This window comes from Lemur catta, chromosome 14 (genome assembly GCF_020740605.2).
Source record: "Lemur catta isolate mLemCat1 chromosome 14, mLemCat1.pri, whole genome shotgun sequence".
NCBI lineage: Eukaryota > Metazoa > Chordata > Mammalia > Primates > Lemuridae > Lemur > Lemur catta.
Window position 1 is genome coordinate 25,120,545 of NC_059141.1, and position 19,169 is coordinate 25,139,713.

General features: G+C 38.2%; 1 protein-coding gene across 1 annotated transcript in view; it reads left to right on the plus strand.

Moving 5' to 3' along the window:
* LOC123649730 (inactive heparanase-2-like) overlaps window positions 1-19,169 on the plus strand; it is a 108,715-nt gene that overhangs the window by 68,249 nt on the left and 21,297 nt on the right. The window contains exon 3 of the mRNA XM_045567907.1: window positions 12,846-13,090. Within this exon, the coding sequence (XP_045423863.1) occupies window positions 12,846-13,090 (245 nt within the window). The remainder of the gene's footprint in view (window positions 1-12,845; window positions 13,091-19,169) is intronic.

The following is a 19,169-nucleotide window of genomic DNA, read 5'->3' on the forward strand; positions in this document are numbered from 1 at the left end:
TTTTCTCATTTTAAATGTTAATTCTTAAAAGTTTCGAAAATATTCTTAAAAAGAAAAAAAAACAGAAAATGAACTATAATCTTACTACCCAGAGACAACTACTATTCTCATTAAGGTGTATATCCTTCATGTTTAACTGCACAGAGATGTGCTTTATTTCCCCTCAAAAATAGAATCACTCTATTTAGAGTCTAGTCTTTACCTACACACTGTAATGAACACTTTTGACAGTATTCAATCATAGCAGAATCATTTCCCAAAAGATAATCCAGATGCTGTAACCAGAGGAGGAAGAACTGATACTAAAGAACAAAACCAACAATAGCCACTACAACCATCTTATGTATAAATCTTCGCACACATCTATGATTATTTCTTTGACATAAATTATGAGAGTGGAAATCTTAGGCCAATGGATATGCAGCAATTAAGGCTTTGATGCATATTGCCAAGTTACTCTCAAGAAAGTTTATTTCTGAAATTCTTCATTTTTTTATTATGGTAAAATATATATAACAAAGTTTGCTATTTTAACAATTTTTAAGTATACAATTCAGTCGTATTAAGTACATTCACAATGGTATGCAACCATCTCCACTCTGTATTTCCAAAATTTTTCATCACTTCAAATAAAAACTCTGTAACCATTAAGTAATAACTCCCCATCCTTGCCTCCCCTCAGCCTCTGGTAACCTTATTCTACTTTCTGTCTCTATGAGTTTGCCTATTCTAGATAGTTCACGTAAGTAGAATCATAAACAGTTATCCTTTTGTGTCTGGCTTATTTCACTTAGCATAATGTTTTCAAGGTTCATCCATGTTGTAGCATTTGTCAAAACTTCATTCCTATCTTTGGCTAAATAATATTCCATTTTATGTATATAGCACATTTTGTTTATCCACTCAACTGTTGGTGGACACTTGGGTTGTTTCCACCTTTGACTATATTGTGTATAATGCTGCTGTGAACATTCGTGTACAAATACTGTATCTGTTTGAGCCCCTTTTTTCAACTTTTTTGGGTACATACCTAGGAGTGGAATTTCTAGTCCTGTGATAATTCTATTTAACTGTTTGAGAATCACCAAACTTTTCCATAGTGGCTGCACCATTTGGCAATTCACTCTTGATACGAAACACTAGAAAATGTCTCATTGGCATACCAGACCTTCATGATCTGACCATCCAAGTTGTTGAAACAAGAATAGTTTAAATGCATTTTTTGCCAAAAATAACTCTCACTGAAAGCATAGAGTTTGGTATTTTTTACAGCAAACTTACCAGTTCTGCCCCCGGCTTTTTGACCCAGGCAACATCACCCACCTTTTTCCAATGAGCACATGAAGGCCTGCCTTTGTAATTATGTCTGCAAGCTCTGGAGTTCTGACTTCATATCCCAGTACTTCTGGTGCCCCTTGTGTGATGACACTCTGGTCTGTAGTTGTAGGCCTACCCTTGGTAGGAGGGAGAAAAGCATCAACATCCTTGAGCATAAAAGACCAAGTAGAGAAAGGTGAGATGTGGTAAGGGGCTGATTCAATACTAAAACCACTGGTCTTTTTTCTTTAACCAGCAGGCAAAAGGAAGCCATTTGACAGTTTTAAGTAGAGGAAAAATGAGTTGGAGGGGATTTCATTCCCTTTAGAAAGGGCAGCCAGGGAAACTATAGCTTTCAAAACTTCCAAAGAAGCTTAAGTCACATGGAAACTCTGGATCTGCCTCGCCGCTCCCTCTCTGTGGAGGAAGTTGGAGCAGTGGAGTTCTTTCCCTTACATGTTGGCTCTGGCATCCTGCCATATTTGGTGCAAAAACCAATGGTAATGTTCCAACTCATTTCTTCTTGGCTCTCCAAGGTCAAATATCTAGATGAAGAGTGGCTACTGGTTTACCATTGGTGCCTAGCAGAATTAACTAGGTTTTCGTGACTTTGTAAGTCACACAAGAAGCTCTAGGAAGGAAAAATATTTGTCATTTTGCCATCATGATTCAGCGTGTGTATACTTCCCAAATGCAAAACACATTGAGATTAAACAAGCTCAGGCACCTGCAGCAAGGCCTACCAGTGCTGAGGAAAACCATAACCTTTGAAGCTTGCACAGTTATCATTTTACTCTCATTCAGCTCTGGGAGCCTTCCCATCAACTTAAGGAGGTGAATCTTCATTTGATCATTCATTCAATCAAAGAACATTTCTGAAAAACAATATCTATGGCTCTGGGGATGCAAAGCTCAAGGAGCTTCATTCCAAACATCCTTAACCTTCCCAAAACACACACACACACACACACACACACACGCATATACACACACACACATGTGCATACACACACCAGTTATGTTTTCAGGGTAACTTGAAACATAGCTGTATACACAGTAGAATATTTTCATGAGGCTAAGAAAAATCTTTTAAGGAATAAAGAGAAGAATAAGCAACATTTATTACTTTTATGTATCAGGCACTGTAATAACTGTTTCTAGATATATTATCTCATTAAATCCCTATGAGGAAATGGAGGTTTCGAAATAATAAGTCATGTTCTAGGATTTGAATATATATCTTTCAACTCTAAGCAAATTACTTCTCCACTTTTGTTTATCTGTGAAGCCTTCTCCAAATTCCCACGGTAACAAAAAAATAGTTTCCTCTTCTGAATTACCAAAGTACTACAAGTGGTTCTTGCTTATGTGGTGTTTACTTTAGTCAGCCTCATTTTACAGAGAGTTGTTTACATGTGTTGTTGTCCCTAAGTCCCTTATGACAAGAAGTTGTCTTGTTCATCTTTGCACCCTCAGGTTGCACAGAATACCCTGCACACCACTAATATGCACTCAGAAAATGCTTATAGAATGAAAGGATCAACTTGTATTCACAGGTCTCAGTGGGTGAGTCAGAGCCTAGGGTCAGAGCCAAGGGCCATAGCCCAGCCACCCCCCATCTCACCCCTAGCTCTGTAGTATATCATCAAGGGTCTCCTGGGGCTGCAGTTCAGACAACCCAGTTTGCAAGCCCAAACCCTGATCACACCTCCATGAGCAGGTTCCCCTTGCCACGTTTCTGCCCTAGCAGTGCACACTCCAGAGCTGCGGTCTGTTCACAGGAAGCCAGACTCCAGGTTGCAGCCCGTGCAGGTACTAGCAACAAGCTGGAGATTATCTGAGCAGAGAATTCTGGGATCCTGAGTGCTCTCAGAGCATGGTCTAGAAAGGGGAACTAGCTCAAGGTGGGTGTGTGCTCTGAAACAAGTATCCCTTTGCCTAGCTCTAGATCACTGGAAATAGTAAATATGAGAAATAGTGAGGTACATGGACAAAGACAAAACATTTCAAAAATATGCATCGAATTCATATGCAGTAAAAATGATTTAAAAAAAAAGAAACTTCAGAACTATTGTTTGTTATTCCTATTACTCTAATTCTTTTTTCTTTTAGCATGTTCTTTATGTATTTATCCCTGGCATAACTAGATAACACTAAGCTTTTATAGGCTGGGGTTGGGTTAGGAGAAGGTGGGACTGAGGATGGAAGGGAAATACTGCTGTGGTTACTGTGCTGCCAGTAGCCATACCGTCCTCCAAGTCAAGGATTTGAGCATTTAAAAAGCTATGAATCCTGTTTCATACTCATTCTCTGTATCTTGGTGGTTGGTTAATCACCAAGTCCTATCAATGTTATCCCCTAAATATCTCTCAAATCCCTCTTCTGTCTAATTTAACTTCTTCACCTTAATCAAATTATCATCTCTCTTCTAAATTAACGTACTAAGTGTTTTTCTCCAATCCATTTTCTACACTTCTGTGAAAGTCAGCTTGCTAAATGTAATTGAATAATGTCACTTTCTATCTTTAAATTCTCCATTGGCTTCCTCTTTGTTTTAAAATGAATTCTAAAATCCTTAGGTATACATGAACTGGTCCCACCACCCTCAGGTTGTCCCCCTCTTGTCTTTACTTGCTGAGATCCAGCTGAATTGGTCTGCTTTCAAATTCTCAAACACACCAAATTCCTTCCCATCTCAGAGCCTTTGCAAATGCTTTCTCTTACCCAAAACACTTCCTGTCCCCTCCCCTCTTTTCCTCAAATCTTAAATGTCACTTCAGGAGAGACTCCTTCTCTCTTCCCACCCCCCATCTTGGTTACATCTTCTGTTATATGATTTCATGGAGTTCTGCTCTACCCCTCCATTATCATTAGCACTATCGAAATTAATTTCCCAACTCATCAGCTTAAGGACCATCTTTCTTGCTAGGTTAGAAGCTTCATGATGGCAAGAACTGTATTTGTCTTATTCACCACTGTCTCCTCCCTAATGCCTAGCACAGAGCCTTAAACCTAGTAGGCATTCTGTAATTGACTTCTAGCGCCTCCTGTAGGCAGGTATTCTATCTGGCACTGGGCTATAGGAATTGGGATAGTCTTAGACTCAAGAAACACACAGTTCAGCAATTAATCCTGTAAATTCTGTAACCCTCTGTCAGTTTCTATTTTCCCATTTATTTTGGTTCAACTCACTCTATATACTGGTTTGTCTAGCTTTCAGACAGCAATTGACTTTTTGACAAATACCAAAGAAAAAGAAAAGATTTAAAACCTCTGTCTTTTTAGTGTCATCTGCTATTAGTTTTCCCTCTCCAACTAATAAATGGACACTATTTTTCTCCAACCTCTTTTCATGTCTGATACATTTAAAGAATGTATTTTTGTGTCTGTCTTTCTCCCTTGAAAATTGTAATGTATCCCTTCCTTTGGATTTTTTTTATTATTGACATAAAAAGCCATTGTATTTGTCTTCCTTCTTAATGACTCTTATTGTCTGAAAACTTCTCATTATATGCCATCTTTAATGCCATGTCTTTTTTGTTGTTGTTAGATACATATATGTATTTTTTATTTTTTTCCTGTCTGTTCTATGCATAAATATAACTTTTTCTGCTTGTCATGTCATTGCCTTAAAAAATATTCAGGATTCATTTCATTTGTTTAATTTCATTTATGATTATATAAATGGCATATATTTATAATAAAATACAGAAAGAAAAGAGGAGGAGGGAAGGATGAAGGGAAGAAAGAAAAGAGAGAAGGAGGGAGAGAGGGGGAAGGAAATATAATTTGATTCTGCTGAGAGCTGGTTTACATGAGAGAGAGAGAGATAAAGACAGAGAGGGAGGAGGAAGTTTAGAAAAAAGAGTTAAGATAGATAGAGAACTGAGAGAAAAGCAAGGATGAAAAAGGAGTCTGAAAATGGTACATGGAGCTAACTAAACATGAAAATTGCACATTCACCTTGGCTTTTAACTGACTTGCCAAAACAAAGTACAGCAGGTCCTCAAATAATGTCCTTTCATTCAATATAATGTTGATGAGGGGAAAAAATTGGCTTTGTTATATGTTGTTTCACTTAAAGTTGCAGTTTCCAGGAAACTATTGATGACATTGAGGACTTACTGTAAACTTAGTATATGATAAAGATGGGCTCAGGGATAGGTTATTCACTATATAATACTACAATAACTATTAAATTACTTAGAAAATAACATAGTTAGTACTATACATCAAATCATTTCCAATGAACTAAAAGGTCGAATTTTCAAAGATAAAAAGAAACTAAAAGAAATATGAATGAAGATGTATCTGAGCTTTGTATGTGGGTGGACTGTCTAAGAATAAAAAAAGATGATGAAATCAAAAGAAAAATATTGATTTATTTTCGTATAAAATTGTTTTAAATTCTCCATGAAAATAATCATAAAAAGTGATAAAAGTCTAACTACAAACTTGAACAAAATATTGTGTCATATACAACTAAAGGATTCTTACTACTGCTATAAAAAGATATGTTACAGAGCATTCTGGAAAGATGGCAGAGTGAGAAGCACCAGGAATCTGTCTCTTCACCTAGACAACAATTGTACTGGCAGAATCTGTCTAATGTAATTATTTGGGAACTCTGGAGTTTATTGAAAGGTTGCAACTTTCAAAGGAAGGCTTGGATGCTGAATTGCAGTTAATTTTGGACAGTTTTAGCTCTTAGCTCTGTAGTAGCTACCCATCCAGCACCCTTCAGCCCCATAGCTGGCAGCTGTGCATGTGTTCCTGCAGCAACTTACATACAGCTTGCAGGAGCAAGGGTGGGCAAAAAAGACCCTGTCCTCCAAATACCAGGGATCTCTGCTCTGATCTCTGATTGCTGCTTCTGATCACAGAGATGCAAACAAAGAGGCAGGCAGCCATTGTTGTTGCATCTACCCACGCTGTTGTAAGCCCTTCCCCTTCTGGCTAAAGTGACTGCAGAGGACTTAAAGGGCTGAGGACCTTTATTGTTACTCCTTTCCATTTTTCTCTCTTTCCTTTTTGGGAGCCAGACATCAAGACAGGAACATTCAAAAGCAACTGTATATACGGGGAAGATTAGAAAGTGATCATACATACCCAGGAAAAGGTGCAGACTCAAAAAAAACCTACAAAGACATTATGTTTACCCCTCAGACTGATCCTTGGCATGGAGCCTACAACAATTTTAAAAAATAAACAAAAACAACCAAAATACTGCAAACCCTGGGAAAGAGGAGAATGTGATTTTCAGAGTTACCACATTATTAGATTCAAGTCTCATTTTCCAAAAAAAAATTCACAAAGCATACAGAGAAACAGGAAAGTATGAACCATTGAAAGGAAAAAAAAATCATTAGAAACTATCTTTGAAAAAGATCTGATGGCAGATCTACTTAAAAAGGACTTTAAAACAACTGTCTTAAATATCCTAAAAGAAGATGTGGAGAAAGTCAAGAAATGGTGTATGAAGAAAATGGAAATATCAATAAAGAGACAGAAAACCTAAAAAAGAACCAAAAAGAAATTCTGAAGGTAAAAAGCACAGTGACTGAAATAAAAGTTTAATAGAGGGATTCAAAGACAGATATGAGCAGCCAGAAGAAAGAATCAGCAAACTTAAAGGTTGGACAATGGAAATGATCAAGTCTGAGGAACAGAGGAAAAAAAAGTTGAAGAAAAGTGAACAGAGCCTAAGGGACCTGTGGGGCACCATTAAGCAGACCAACATAAGTATTGTGGGAGTCCCAGAAAGAGAAGAGAGAAAGGGTAAGAGAGAATATTCCATGAAATAATGGCTAATAACTTTCCAAATTTGATAAAAGACATGAATATAAAAATCCAAGAAGCTCATTGAAGTCCAAGTAAGATAAACTTAAAGAGAGCCACACCAAGACACTTTATAATTAAACTTTCAAGGCCAGAGAGAATGTTGAAGGCAGCAAGAGAGAAGTGACTCACCACATACAAAGAATTCTCCATAAGATTATCAGCAGATTTCTTATCAGAAACTTTGAAGGCCAGAAGACACTGAGCCAATATATTCAAAGTGCTAAAAGAAAAAACTGTCAACCAAAAATCCTATATTCATCAAATTTTTCCTTAAAAAGTGAGGGAGAAATTAAGACATTCTCAGATTTAAAAAAAGCTGAAGGATTTTGTGACCACTAGATGTGCCCTGCAAGAAATGCTTAAGGGATTCCTGCAGTTTGAAATAAAAGTACACTAGACAATAACTTGAGGTCACATGAAGAAACAAAAATTTCAATAAAGGTAAATATATGGGCAATTATATAAGACAGTATTATTGTAACAACAATTTTTAACTCTACTTTTTATTTTCTACATGATTTAAAAGGCTAATACATTTTAAAAATATATTAGTCTAAAGGCCAGTATTACTGTAACTTTGGTTTGTAACACCATATTTTGTTTCTACATAGTTTCAGAGACTAATTTACTTAAAATAATTATTGTTGAGGTCCCATTTATTTATTTTTGTTGTTGCTGTGATTGCCTTTGGGGTTTTCTTCATAAATTCTTTGCTTCTGCACAGCCAAGGAAACTATCATGAGAGCAAACAGACAACCTACGAATAGGAGAAAATATTCACATGTTACACATCTAATAAAGGGCTGATAACTAGAATCTATATACAACTCAGGAAAATCAGCAAGAAAACAATCAAACAACCCTATCAAAAAGTGGGTAAAAGACATGAACAGAAACTTTTCAAAAGAAGATAGACTAATGGCCAGCAAACATATGAAAAAATGCTCAACATCTCTAATCATCAGGAAAATGTAAATCAAAACCACAATGAGATAGCACTTATCTCCAGTGAGAATGGTCTTTATGAAAAAGTCCCAAAACAATAAATGTTGGCGTGGATGTGGAGAGATAGAAACACTCATACACTGCTGGTAGGACTGCAAACTAGTACAACCTCTGTGGAAAGTAATATGGAGATACTTCAAAGAGCTACAAGTAGAACTGCCATTTGATCCAGCAATCCCGTTACTGGGCTTCTACCCAAAAGAACAAAAGACATTCTATAAAAAGGACATCTGCACTCGAATGTTTATAGCAGCACAATTCACAATTTCAGAGAAGTGGAAACAACCCAAGTGCTCATCAATACATGCGTGGATTAATAAAATGTGGTATATGTATACCATGGAGTTCTATTCAGCCACAAAAACCATGGTGATCTAGCACCTCTTGTATTATCCTGGGTAGAGCTGGAACCCATTCTACTAAGTGAAGTACCCCAAGAATGGAAAAACAAGCACCAGATGTACTCACCATCAAATTGGTTTAACTGATCAATACTTAAGTGCACATATAGTAATAACATTCATCAGGTGTCGGGCAGATAGGAGAGGGGAGGAGGGGATGGGTATATACACACATAATGAATGTGGTGCATACCGTATGGGGGATGGACATGCTTGAAGCTCTGACTTGGGTGGGGCAAGGGCAATATATGTAACCTAAACATTTGTACTCCCATAATATGCTGAAATAAAAAAGAAAAATAAATAAGTAAAAGAATTATTTGTGTATGTTTTCGGGTGCACAATATATAAAGATGTAGTTTTGTGACATCAGCCACTAAGTAGGGTGAGGCTAGAGCTGTAAAGGAGCAGAGTTTTTGTATGTTGTTGAAGTTAGATATAAATGCAAATTAGAGAGCTATAATTAGGATGTTAAATGTAATTCCAATAGTAACCACAAAGAAAATAGTTATAGAATGTGCACAAGAGGTAATCAGAAAGGAATTTAAATATTTCTCTACAAAATATCAACTAAACTCAAAAGAAAACAGTAATATAGGAAATGAGGAACAAAAAAGCTATACAACATATTGAAAACAAATAGCAAAATGACAGAAGTAGTGCCTGCTTATCAGTAATTACTTTAAATATAATTGGATTAAATTCTCCAATCAAGACAGAGTTTGACAAGAAGGATTAAAAAAGAAAAACAGTATTCAACTATATGCTGTCTACAAGAGACTCACTTTAGATACAAACAGATTGAAAGGATGGAAAAAGATATTCCATACAAACAGTAATGAAAAGAGAGCAGGGATGGCTTTACTAATATCAGGCAAAATAGATTTTAAATTTTAAAAAGGTTATAAGAGGCAAAAAAGGACATTATATATTAATAAAATGTTCAATATAGCAAGAAGATATAACAATTATAAACATTTACACACCTAATAACAGACAATAAAAATATATGAGGTGAAAACTGACAGAGTTGAAGGGAGAAATAGACAATTCTACAATAATAGTTGGAGACTTCAATACCCTACTCTCAATAATGGTTAGAAAAACCAGACAGAAGACAAGTAAGGAAGTAGACACATTAAACAACATAATAAACCAACTAGATCTAACAGACATATACTGAACATTCTACCCAACAACAATAGCATCCACATTCTTCTTGTTGCACATGAGGCATTTTTCAGGATAAGCCTGTATGTTAGGCCACAAATTAAGTCAATTGTGATATATATATATATATATCCACATATACATATTTATACACACACACACACACACACACACACACACACACTGGCATATTATTAAGCTTTAAAAAGGAAAGAAATTCTGACATATGCTACAACATGGATGAACATTAAGAACATTATGCTAAGTGAAACAAGCAAGTCACAAAAAAGACAAATACTACATGAGTCTACTCATATGCCATACTTAGAAGAGTCATAGAGACAGAAGGTAGAATGGTAGTTGCCAGGAGCTGGAGGGAAGGAGGAATGAGGAGTTAATGTTTAATGGGTATAGAGTTTTAATTTTACAAGATGAAAAGAGTTATGGTGATGGGTGGTGGTGATGGTTTATAACATCATGAATTTATTTAATATGACTGAACTGTACATTTAAAATTATTAAGATGGTAAATTTTATGTTATGTAGATTTTACCACAATAAAAACATTGGGGAAAAAATATTGGTCATTAGGAATTAACTCCAACAACTTCTTTTATGTACCTATCTCAAAACCTCTTTAAAATTTTACCCAGGTATCCTCATCTCCTTTCTTAGAGAATGGTTTGGTATTTAGCTAACCCATAGTGGAAAGCAGACTGGTTTCAAGTTAATAAATCTGAGTGTACGTTCAAGTTTACCACTCAATAATGATGAAGATCATTTAAGTTGATCTCTCTGGTGTATTTTTTAATTTTTACATAATTATTGAGTGTTAAACATAATAAATATCTTTTTCCTAAATGTGAATGGCTTGCTTACAAACATGTCTTCCCTTAAGTGAAAATTGCCCTGACACAAGGATCATAACCATGACTAAATGCAAGTTGGAGAGCAAGTCTGTTTAGCGTTTTCAAATTACCTAAATAAAAACCGGGGTGTGTGTGACAAGACATTGGAATGAAGGATAAGAAAAAGAGGAACAAATTGTAGTGAGTTGGAATTGGAGAAATGGAAGTGTTTTGTGCTTTTGCCTTTCTTGTCTTCTAAATGCTTTGAGAATGTAGAAATCAGAAATAAATCACAGTAACTCTTTTTACTAAAACTAAAAGTCCCTTCCAGATTCTATACCCACCCTCTATGTTGAACTCCTTGTGTCTTTACCTAATATGACTTTGTACTTCACAGAGTAAATGAAAGTGTTGTACAGCCATTGGAGGCCAGGAGATCCCTATTTGCTTTTATGGTCTACCATTGACTAGTTTTGTGGCCTGAGATGTACCTTAAACATTCTGAACCCATTTTCATTTCTGTAAAATAAGAACAACCCCTATTGTTGTTTTTATTATTAATATTATATCAGAAGAGCTACTGAGAAAATACCAGGCTAATAGTAGCCAACTTAAATATTAAAGTTTTTACTTTTGTTATTTAAAAGAAGATATGTTGCAAATCAGCAAGAAAAGGGTGTAAATCCCATTAGAATGTGACAATCACTTCACAAAGTAATAATCAATAACACAGATATTGTAAACAAAGAAGAGAAAATTAAACCAATGACATTTTTTTCCATCTATATGATTGACAATGATTGAATATTTGCCATTTTAAATATTAGGAGACCATATTTAACATCCATCCTAGGGCCACTTAAAATTAAGATAAATGGTTGGGCAGGGCTACTCAGGGCAGATTTGGAGCTATTCCAGTGGCAAAGGGGCTTTGAGACTTTGTTCTAATTTATATAATTCACCAGACATTTTAAAGTAGCTATTGTTATAAGTGACCAAGCAAGAATAAAAAGATCATCAGAAGGCTTTTGCCTGAGAAGATGAAGACTAAGAAGACATGGATGATATCTTTAAGACATTGAAGAGTATGTACTAAACTGTGAATGTTCACTGAATTCTAGAATCAGCTGGGGGTGGAGGTCCTAAACAAATTAGGAATCCCTGTTTCATACAGTGAGTTATAAACACTGAAGTCATTACTTCACAATAGGTTATAAGAATTTAAACAATAGAAATGCAAATTATATATTCATATCAAATACAAAAAAATATGGTAACAGTAAATAGAAATTAAGGTGGTAATGGATAGGCTTTTGTAAGTTCAGATAAATGTGTGTGGGGGCTACAGAATGAACATTTATTAATCAGTTACAAATGGACCCTGGAATGGTTAAAACATCACATTCTTTTTAGTTTGTAATTATTCTTTTTATTGTAGAACTATCGAGGATGGGCAAGAATTGGCACCATAGTTTGCAAACATTTTTCTGTTTGCCCTTTTGTCACTGGAATCGAAGACTCTGGTCTCCGGCCAGGAGAAGTCTCATCTCCTTCCCACTGCACTAGTAGTCTTTAGTGATAACATTTTGAGAATGACATTTTTGTATTCTCATATTGATAACAACCCTAAGGAATGGAAATTTTCCATTCCTTAAATTATAATTAAACAGAAATCATAAGCCAGTATGAAAGTAGTCACAGGAAAAGAAAGTTGAAAATTTAAAGTCCCAAATGGTTGCATTAAATATTTCAGATGTGAGAAACTTTGACTCATTTGTTCATATACTGTTCTGGGTCTGTTCCATTTACCTATCCCCATTTAGTTTAAAAGGCCACTTTAGGCCAGACGCGGTGGTTCACACCTGTAATCCTAGCACTCTGGGAGGCCGAGGTGGGAGGATTGCTTGAGATCAGGAGTTGTAGATCAGCCTGAGCAAGAGCAAGACCCCATCTTTACAAAAAAAATAGAAAAATTAGCCGGCATGGTGGTATGCACCTATAGTCCCAGCTCCTCGGGAGGCTGAGGCAGGAGGATTGCTTGAGCCCAGGAGTTTGAGGTTACAGTGAGCTATGATGACACCACTGCACTCTAGCTGGGGTGACAAAGGGAGACTTTGACTCAAAAAAATAAGAATAAGAATAATGAAAAGGCCACTTTAGACAGCACCCACTTCATTATCAACCCAGAGTCAGCGCTGCATTGGGGTGACCATGCTTCTAGGGTTAGGGTCTCATTGGTCATGACTCACTGTACTCCTGGTAGAAAGTGATTTCTGGCCTGTGTGTGTGTGCCTGTCGTGTTTACTCAGAACATCTGCACACGCGTTCCTTCCTTGACTGTTTGCCTGTCTATTCCCCTCAGGACTACTGGCTCTCTCTCCTTTACAAGCGCCTGATCGGCCCCAAAGTCTTGGCTGTGCACGTGGCCGGACTCCAGCGGAAGCCACGGCCAGGCCGAGTGATCCGGGACAAACTAAGGATTTATGCTCACTGCACAAACCACCACAAGTAAGTCTTCACAGAGGTGGCACAGAAAGGCCACCCCTGAGGGGCTTTGGTCCCTCTTAGAATTCCAGGCCATTTGGAACCCCTTCACAACTCATCTCCATTCACCTGTCTTTACTCAGAACTGCTTCTGGAATCACCACATCTGCTCTTTGCAGGTTTCAAATAATTTCTGATACATAGCTTTTTCTCCAGTAAACTTCTCTTCTCATACTTACAGGACTTGTTCACAAAAGGTTAATAAAATACATGCCATTTGTTCAATGACTTATTCATCCAACAAATTTTTATTGGGCATCTTCTCAGTGCCAGTTGATACAATGCCCACAAGGCTTTTTTGTGTGTGTAAGTCTGAGCCAAAGCAAGAGGTATAAATGTTTTTCCTATGATCCACCAGCAGAGCTTCAGAAAAGAAATCTCCATTTCTAAGATCCATGCTAGAGAGCTATCTCACTAAAAAACTAGCCCTAGATCAGTGTGTCTCAAACTGGGGGTTCCCAGAACTAAAGGAATGCCCAAAGGTAGTCATGACAACTTTAGAGCCATCTTCAGTATTTGAAAAATCTTTTCAGCTTTTTAAGTTTGAGAGGCTAAAGGAAATCTGGGCTGCTTTTTTTGCCAGGCTGAACCTACAACAACCCCAGTGTGGTAATATGTGATTATACTTCTCTTTTTGATCTGAAGCACTACTTGTCATTAGAGTTGTCTTTAAAACAAACAGAAAAATTAATTATCAGTAAAGTTTGACAGATAAAAAATTTTAAAACTGGAAGACCGTAAGGGGAAAAATTTTAAACTGGGCCTAAAACAAAACCTATCTGGCCAAATATAGCTTTCTTACATCACTTCCTGTTTAAGGCAGAGTAGGCTGCCCTGGAAAAGAGAATTCTTTCTGTTAACACAGAAAAGCTGGGGGGGGTGGGGGAGAGTGGGTAAGCAAGTACCTCCAGCCAGACCTTCATTCCACCCCAGGCCTGTCAGGGGCTGATCAAGGGGAGTGGATAACACAAAGAGCTTGGAGTGGTCAGGTTACAACAGATGCTCCTTCTCCTTCCTTGATGAGAGAGGACCCAAGCCAATTAATTTATCATGATAAGGTTTTTCAAAGAATCACTCTGAGCAGAGGGGGGCCAGGAGCCAGTTATCTAGTCCATAGATACAAGTGCCTATTGTGGATGAGGGGAGGCTGGTTTGGGCAGAGGCCAGAGGCTTTCAACATCCCTTTTGCTCAACAGGAAGCTCAATCCAATACCTGACAGAGAGTGACTGCTTTATGGCCTTGGCCTGGAGTTATCTGATCATCACACAAGGAAACATTGTATTCCCTGTCTCTGCCCTGACTCTGAGGTAACCACCCAAAAGGTGGATCCTCAGCCTTGAGAGAGAAAAATTACTCTTGGCACCTTCTATCCCTGTTGGAAAGTACATCAGTCTGTGGTCTTTATACTACTAGTCTGAGGATCCAGGGAAAAAATATCTGATACTCATATCAGCAGGTGCTTTTCTGCTTTCTGTTCTGGAGGATTTGTAGGATTTGCATGTCCTCACAGAAGCCTCCTCACATGGTCTCATTCCAGTGTTCATCCTAACGTCCTTTGACATTCTCATGGGAACTTGTCATTAACATTCTGCGTATACCATGAACGGAGGGTCAGTGTCTCATTCATTTTTGTATTCTTGGTGTCGAATATAGTGATGGACATGAAGAAGGTCTCAGTAAATGTTTGCTAGATGAATGAATGAATGAATGAATGAATGCAGAAATAGGACATAATGATGTTACTGTTGATTTAAAGTTATAGCTTTCTTCCCCTCTGATATTACATCAGCCAGAAAGAGAGGATGTGGTAGAGTGGTTAGGAATTCTACCATTCCCTAGCACGAGGCCTCAGACAGGTTATTAATAAAACCATCTGGATTCCAGGCTCTCTGTCTACATCACCAGTTCTCCTCTACGTTCTGTGGGAAGTTGCTCCAGAACTGCTCTGAAGAAACGGTGCCACTGGGCTTCTACCAGTACCACCTCTCCCTCTCCCAATTAAAAAGAAAGAAAAGGTTTTCATAATCCATTCTACACATGACCCTAAGGGTAATAATTGGGGTGAAGGTCTTTTTGTTCCTATTAGATCCATAAAGAAAGCCCACAGCAGATGCACTCAGCCGGCTGAGGTTGCAGGCCTCCTCCATGTCGGCAGTGGCAGATGCTCAGATAGGAGAAGCGTCTGTTCTCTTTGAGAAGCCACGTGCCCTGTCTGTGCCCCTGCTTCTGCCACAGCAGTCATAAGGAAACACTACTGATTCATTAAGTTTGTTTGTGGCCAATGAAGCCAAAGTCACAGAATTGTCCCAGAGTGGGCATGGTTGCTTCCTGCTATTCAACCCTAACCGATACTCTGAAAATATATGTCCTAGGATAAAACAAGGATTAGGTAAGAAAGTATAAACTTATTAGTAGAACAATCCAGAGAAAGTGTCTATTAAAACAACTCCTACACTCCAGTGTGTATTGAATAGGTATGTGACAAGCATCTTGTCAGATATTTGTATTGATATTATCTTACTGAATTCTGAAGGTCGTATGGTATCACCCCTATATGAAAATAACAGCATTAATGATGCAAAGAATTTTGCATTTGGAAAGAGCCCTTAGACATAATTTGGCCACGTGTCTAGTCAACGCAGGAATCCATTTTGCATGTCTCTAACAGTCGTGAGACTTCTTGGATACCTCACTACTTCTCATGGCAGCCTCTTGCCTTGCAGGTCATTCCTGACCTAGTAGAACATTGTCTCTTATGACTGATTTAGGAGAAAAAGATGATACTCATACCAGCAGGTGCTTTTCTGCTTTCTGTTCTGGAGTTAGCAAATTAGGACACTGGCAGAATGGCAGTTTTCACCCTGGATCTTCTTGTTCAGAGAACAATCAAGTTTTGACAAGGAAACCTTTTTCATAAGCCATTCTGCCGAGACAATGTATGTTTCTGAGGTGGAGCTGAGATCCTTCGCCAAGTTCAGAACCAATTGGAACCTGGTGGATTTTGAAGCAAAATTGAGCCTTTTGGGGTTCAGATTCGTTTATTGTTGGCAAAACATGACTTCCTGTTTTTCAGAGGAAGTTTTTTTAAAGACTCATAAAAAAGGTTCCTGAGGCTTCTTGGACATCAAATGGCTCTTACAAAACAATATTTTGATGAGTTAAGTGTAAATGAATCAGAAACATGTGGATTAAATTTCCCTTAAAATACACAGGGGCTTTGAAATTAAGAGGAAAAAATGTTTGGCAAAACATGGCCTGACTTTTACCGAACCTAAAACCTTTGAATTAGATTTGGAGACAATAGATCAACCCAGTTTCAAGCACATTGACTTTCACTGGGAATGACCAGGGACTGGAAAGCATTGTCCTCCCTTCCCTTTCCTAGCCTCCCAGCTGTACTGGAGACGTTTCTAGAACATGACTGTTTTCTATCTGGAAGTCAGGATGTGCCTCCCCACATGACATTCCCTACCTCTTACATGTAGGATATTCCCATTCCAGCCTCCCTTCCCTGACTCACATCCTCCTCTTCCCATGGCAACACAGAGAAGATGTCAGGGAGGAAAAGAACAGCCAGAAAAGATGAACTCCAGATACATGGATTCTTTGCTGGTGAAAAAAAACTCACCGTGGGTCAGACATGGGGCAAGATAGATGTTCTACTCAGACAACTTCTCTCCAGAAAGGGGCATTCACTAAGATTACCAAAAGCCACCGGGACTGGACAACATCAGGCCAGCAATTTGCAGGCCAAAGTTTCAGACATCATTTTCTCCAAGATTATTACTCTCTGGTAAGAGGATATACATTCTTCAGGAATCTGGATTCTCAACACAGTACTTTCGGGTTGGTGTTGCACTCCCCAGCCAAGAATGTGTCTTTGCAGCCAAAAGGCCTCTGTTTAACGTCCTTGCCCATTAGCCAAGCAGGGCGAGAGGGGGATGGCTGAAGCAGTCTTCAATGCCAATTTCTACCTGAGGAGGCTCCAGGAGTTCTCTGAGAGCCTCTGCATGTTGGTCTCTGGGCTTGTACTGGTTTGTCTCTCTCAGGGGAACTATGTAAATGGAAATCAGACCACTGCCAAAGCAGCTTGAAAAGACAGCTTTCCCTGCAGCAATGATGTGATTTCAGGTCTCCCTCCCACGCACCACTTCCTCACATCCCACCCTTCTCTGCTGCAGTCTCCACGGGCTCATTCTGCCCCAGCTCTGCAGAGGAAAAACTCATAAATGCAAGCATGGGGCTCTCTCCTCCTCCACTGCTGGCCTTAGGGAGTGTTGTTTGATGGTAGCTAGCTAAAGGGTTTATTGCAGTCTGGCAAAACTGATACCCATCCATGCCTATTTTGCTCCCACTCTGAAGCCCAGAGAAGCTGTAGTTAATGGTGTCTTCCTTAGTTTTGCACATAGCTTAGCGAAGCTAAGCTGAAAGTCCACCAATGGAATAGAGTCAATGTTCTTCTTTAATGATGGTCTACACTGACACAGGCTGCCTGTATCCTTATTCAGAGTTCTGGGGACACAATTCTACTCAAATCAATTGGCATTCTCTTCTGACCTAACTCTTTTGGTTACAAAAGCAGTTCACATGCTGCAAGGGATTAAGAGGCACCAGAGGAGGAGGGACTGGAAGGAGAGTCATTTAATAATTTGTCAGAACATAAATGCAGGCATCCAGAAAGGCTTAAACACAGTAGTGCCCTCCTACAGATGCAAGAAAAATCATGTGATGCACAGCCAGCAGGATATATTATATTATACTTTGGGAGTTCTTCTCATAACCTTAATGGATTGTTCTAAGCAAATGGTTCCCAAACCCAACTCATCTGCCAAATATCCCAGAGATATTTTTTAAAATATAGATTCCCAGGCCCCAATCTCAAATGGATGGAATCAAAATCTCCAGGGAAGAGCCCTGGAAACTGTACTTCTTTAAAAAAAAAAAAAAAACCCAAGTTACCATACTGACCTGGCCTTGGTCACTCAACTCTTAATTAGCACTTTTAGAAGAAGAGATGAGTGACCTGCAGATCGAAGGGTACTATTTCTGCAAGGAATGATGTTTTCCTCTGGGCAAAGTTGACTTGGAGTTCCTCTGAACTCCTTTGAAGGTGGGACTGGGCCATTTTTTCTGTTTCCTCTCATTAACCCATCCAGATGGGGCCCTAAGGGACCCCTTAGAAACAAAGTCTTTTTTCCTACAGAGAGAAGGAAATCATTATAGCTTTGTTGATACATGCTGAAAGGCTCTTGCATGTAGGCATATAGTTCTTCCAGGCTTCTGAACATCCTGTGCCGGTTTAAAAGGATTCCAAAACAGTGAATAGTTTTACAATCTTTGGGTAGGTAAAACAGCAAAAGCAGAAATCAAAAAGATAAATAAATTTACCAATTTGACTATATAAAGATTTTTAACTTTCGTATATTAGAATACAATATAAATAAGCTGAAATGGCCAAAGAAAATGGGGGGAAATTTTGCAACATACATGCAGACAAGATTGCTATCTTTAATAAATAAACAGTTTCTATGAATCAATAGAAATATCGGCAAAGGACACGAGCAGGCAGTAAACAAAAGAAGAAATAAAATGGCAAATGAAAAATTGCTGCATGTCAGTATGAATTATAAAAAATACAAATGAATGCGACATTGAAATCCCATTTTCACCTCTCAGATTGACAAAGATATTTTCAAAAGATTAGCATCCAGTTTTTCTTAAGGGTATGAGGAAATGGATGCTCTCACACTGAGCAGGTGGGACCAAATTAGTATAAGCTGTCTAGAGAGTTAATATCTCTAGATATTAGTTAGAGTTAATATCTAGAGATATTAACTCTCCAGAGATAACTCTAGAGAGTTAATATCAATACCATCAGCATGTGTATATCTGTCCGGATAAGTGAGGTTATGCTGTGACAATGAAGAACCCCCAAATCTCCATGACTTTCAACAAGAACATTTATTTCTCATTCACACTACTTGGCCACCATGGCTCAGCTATAGCTCTGCTCCACGTCATCTTCCTTCCAGACCCAGGCCA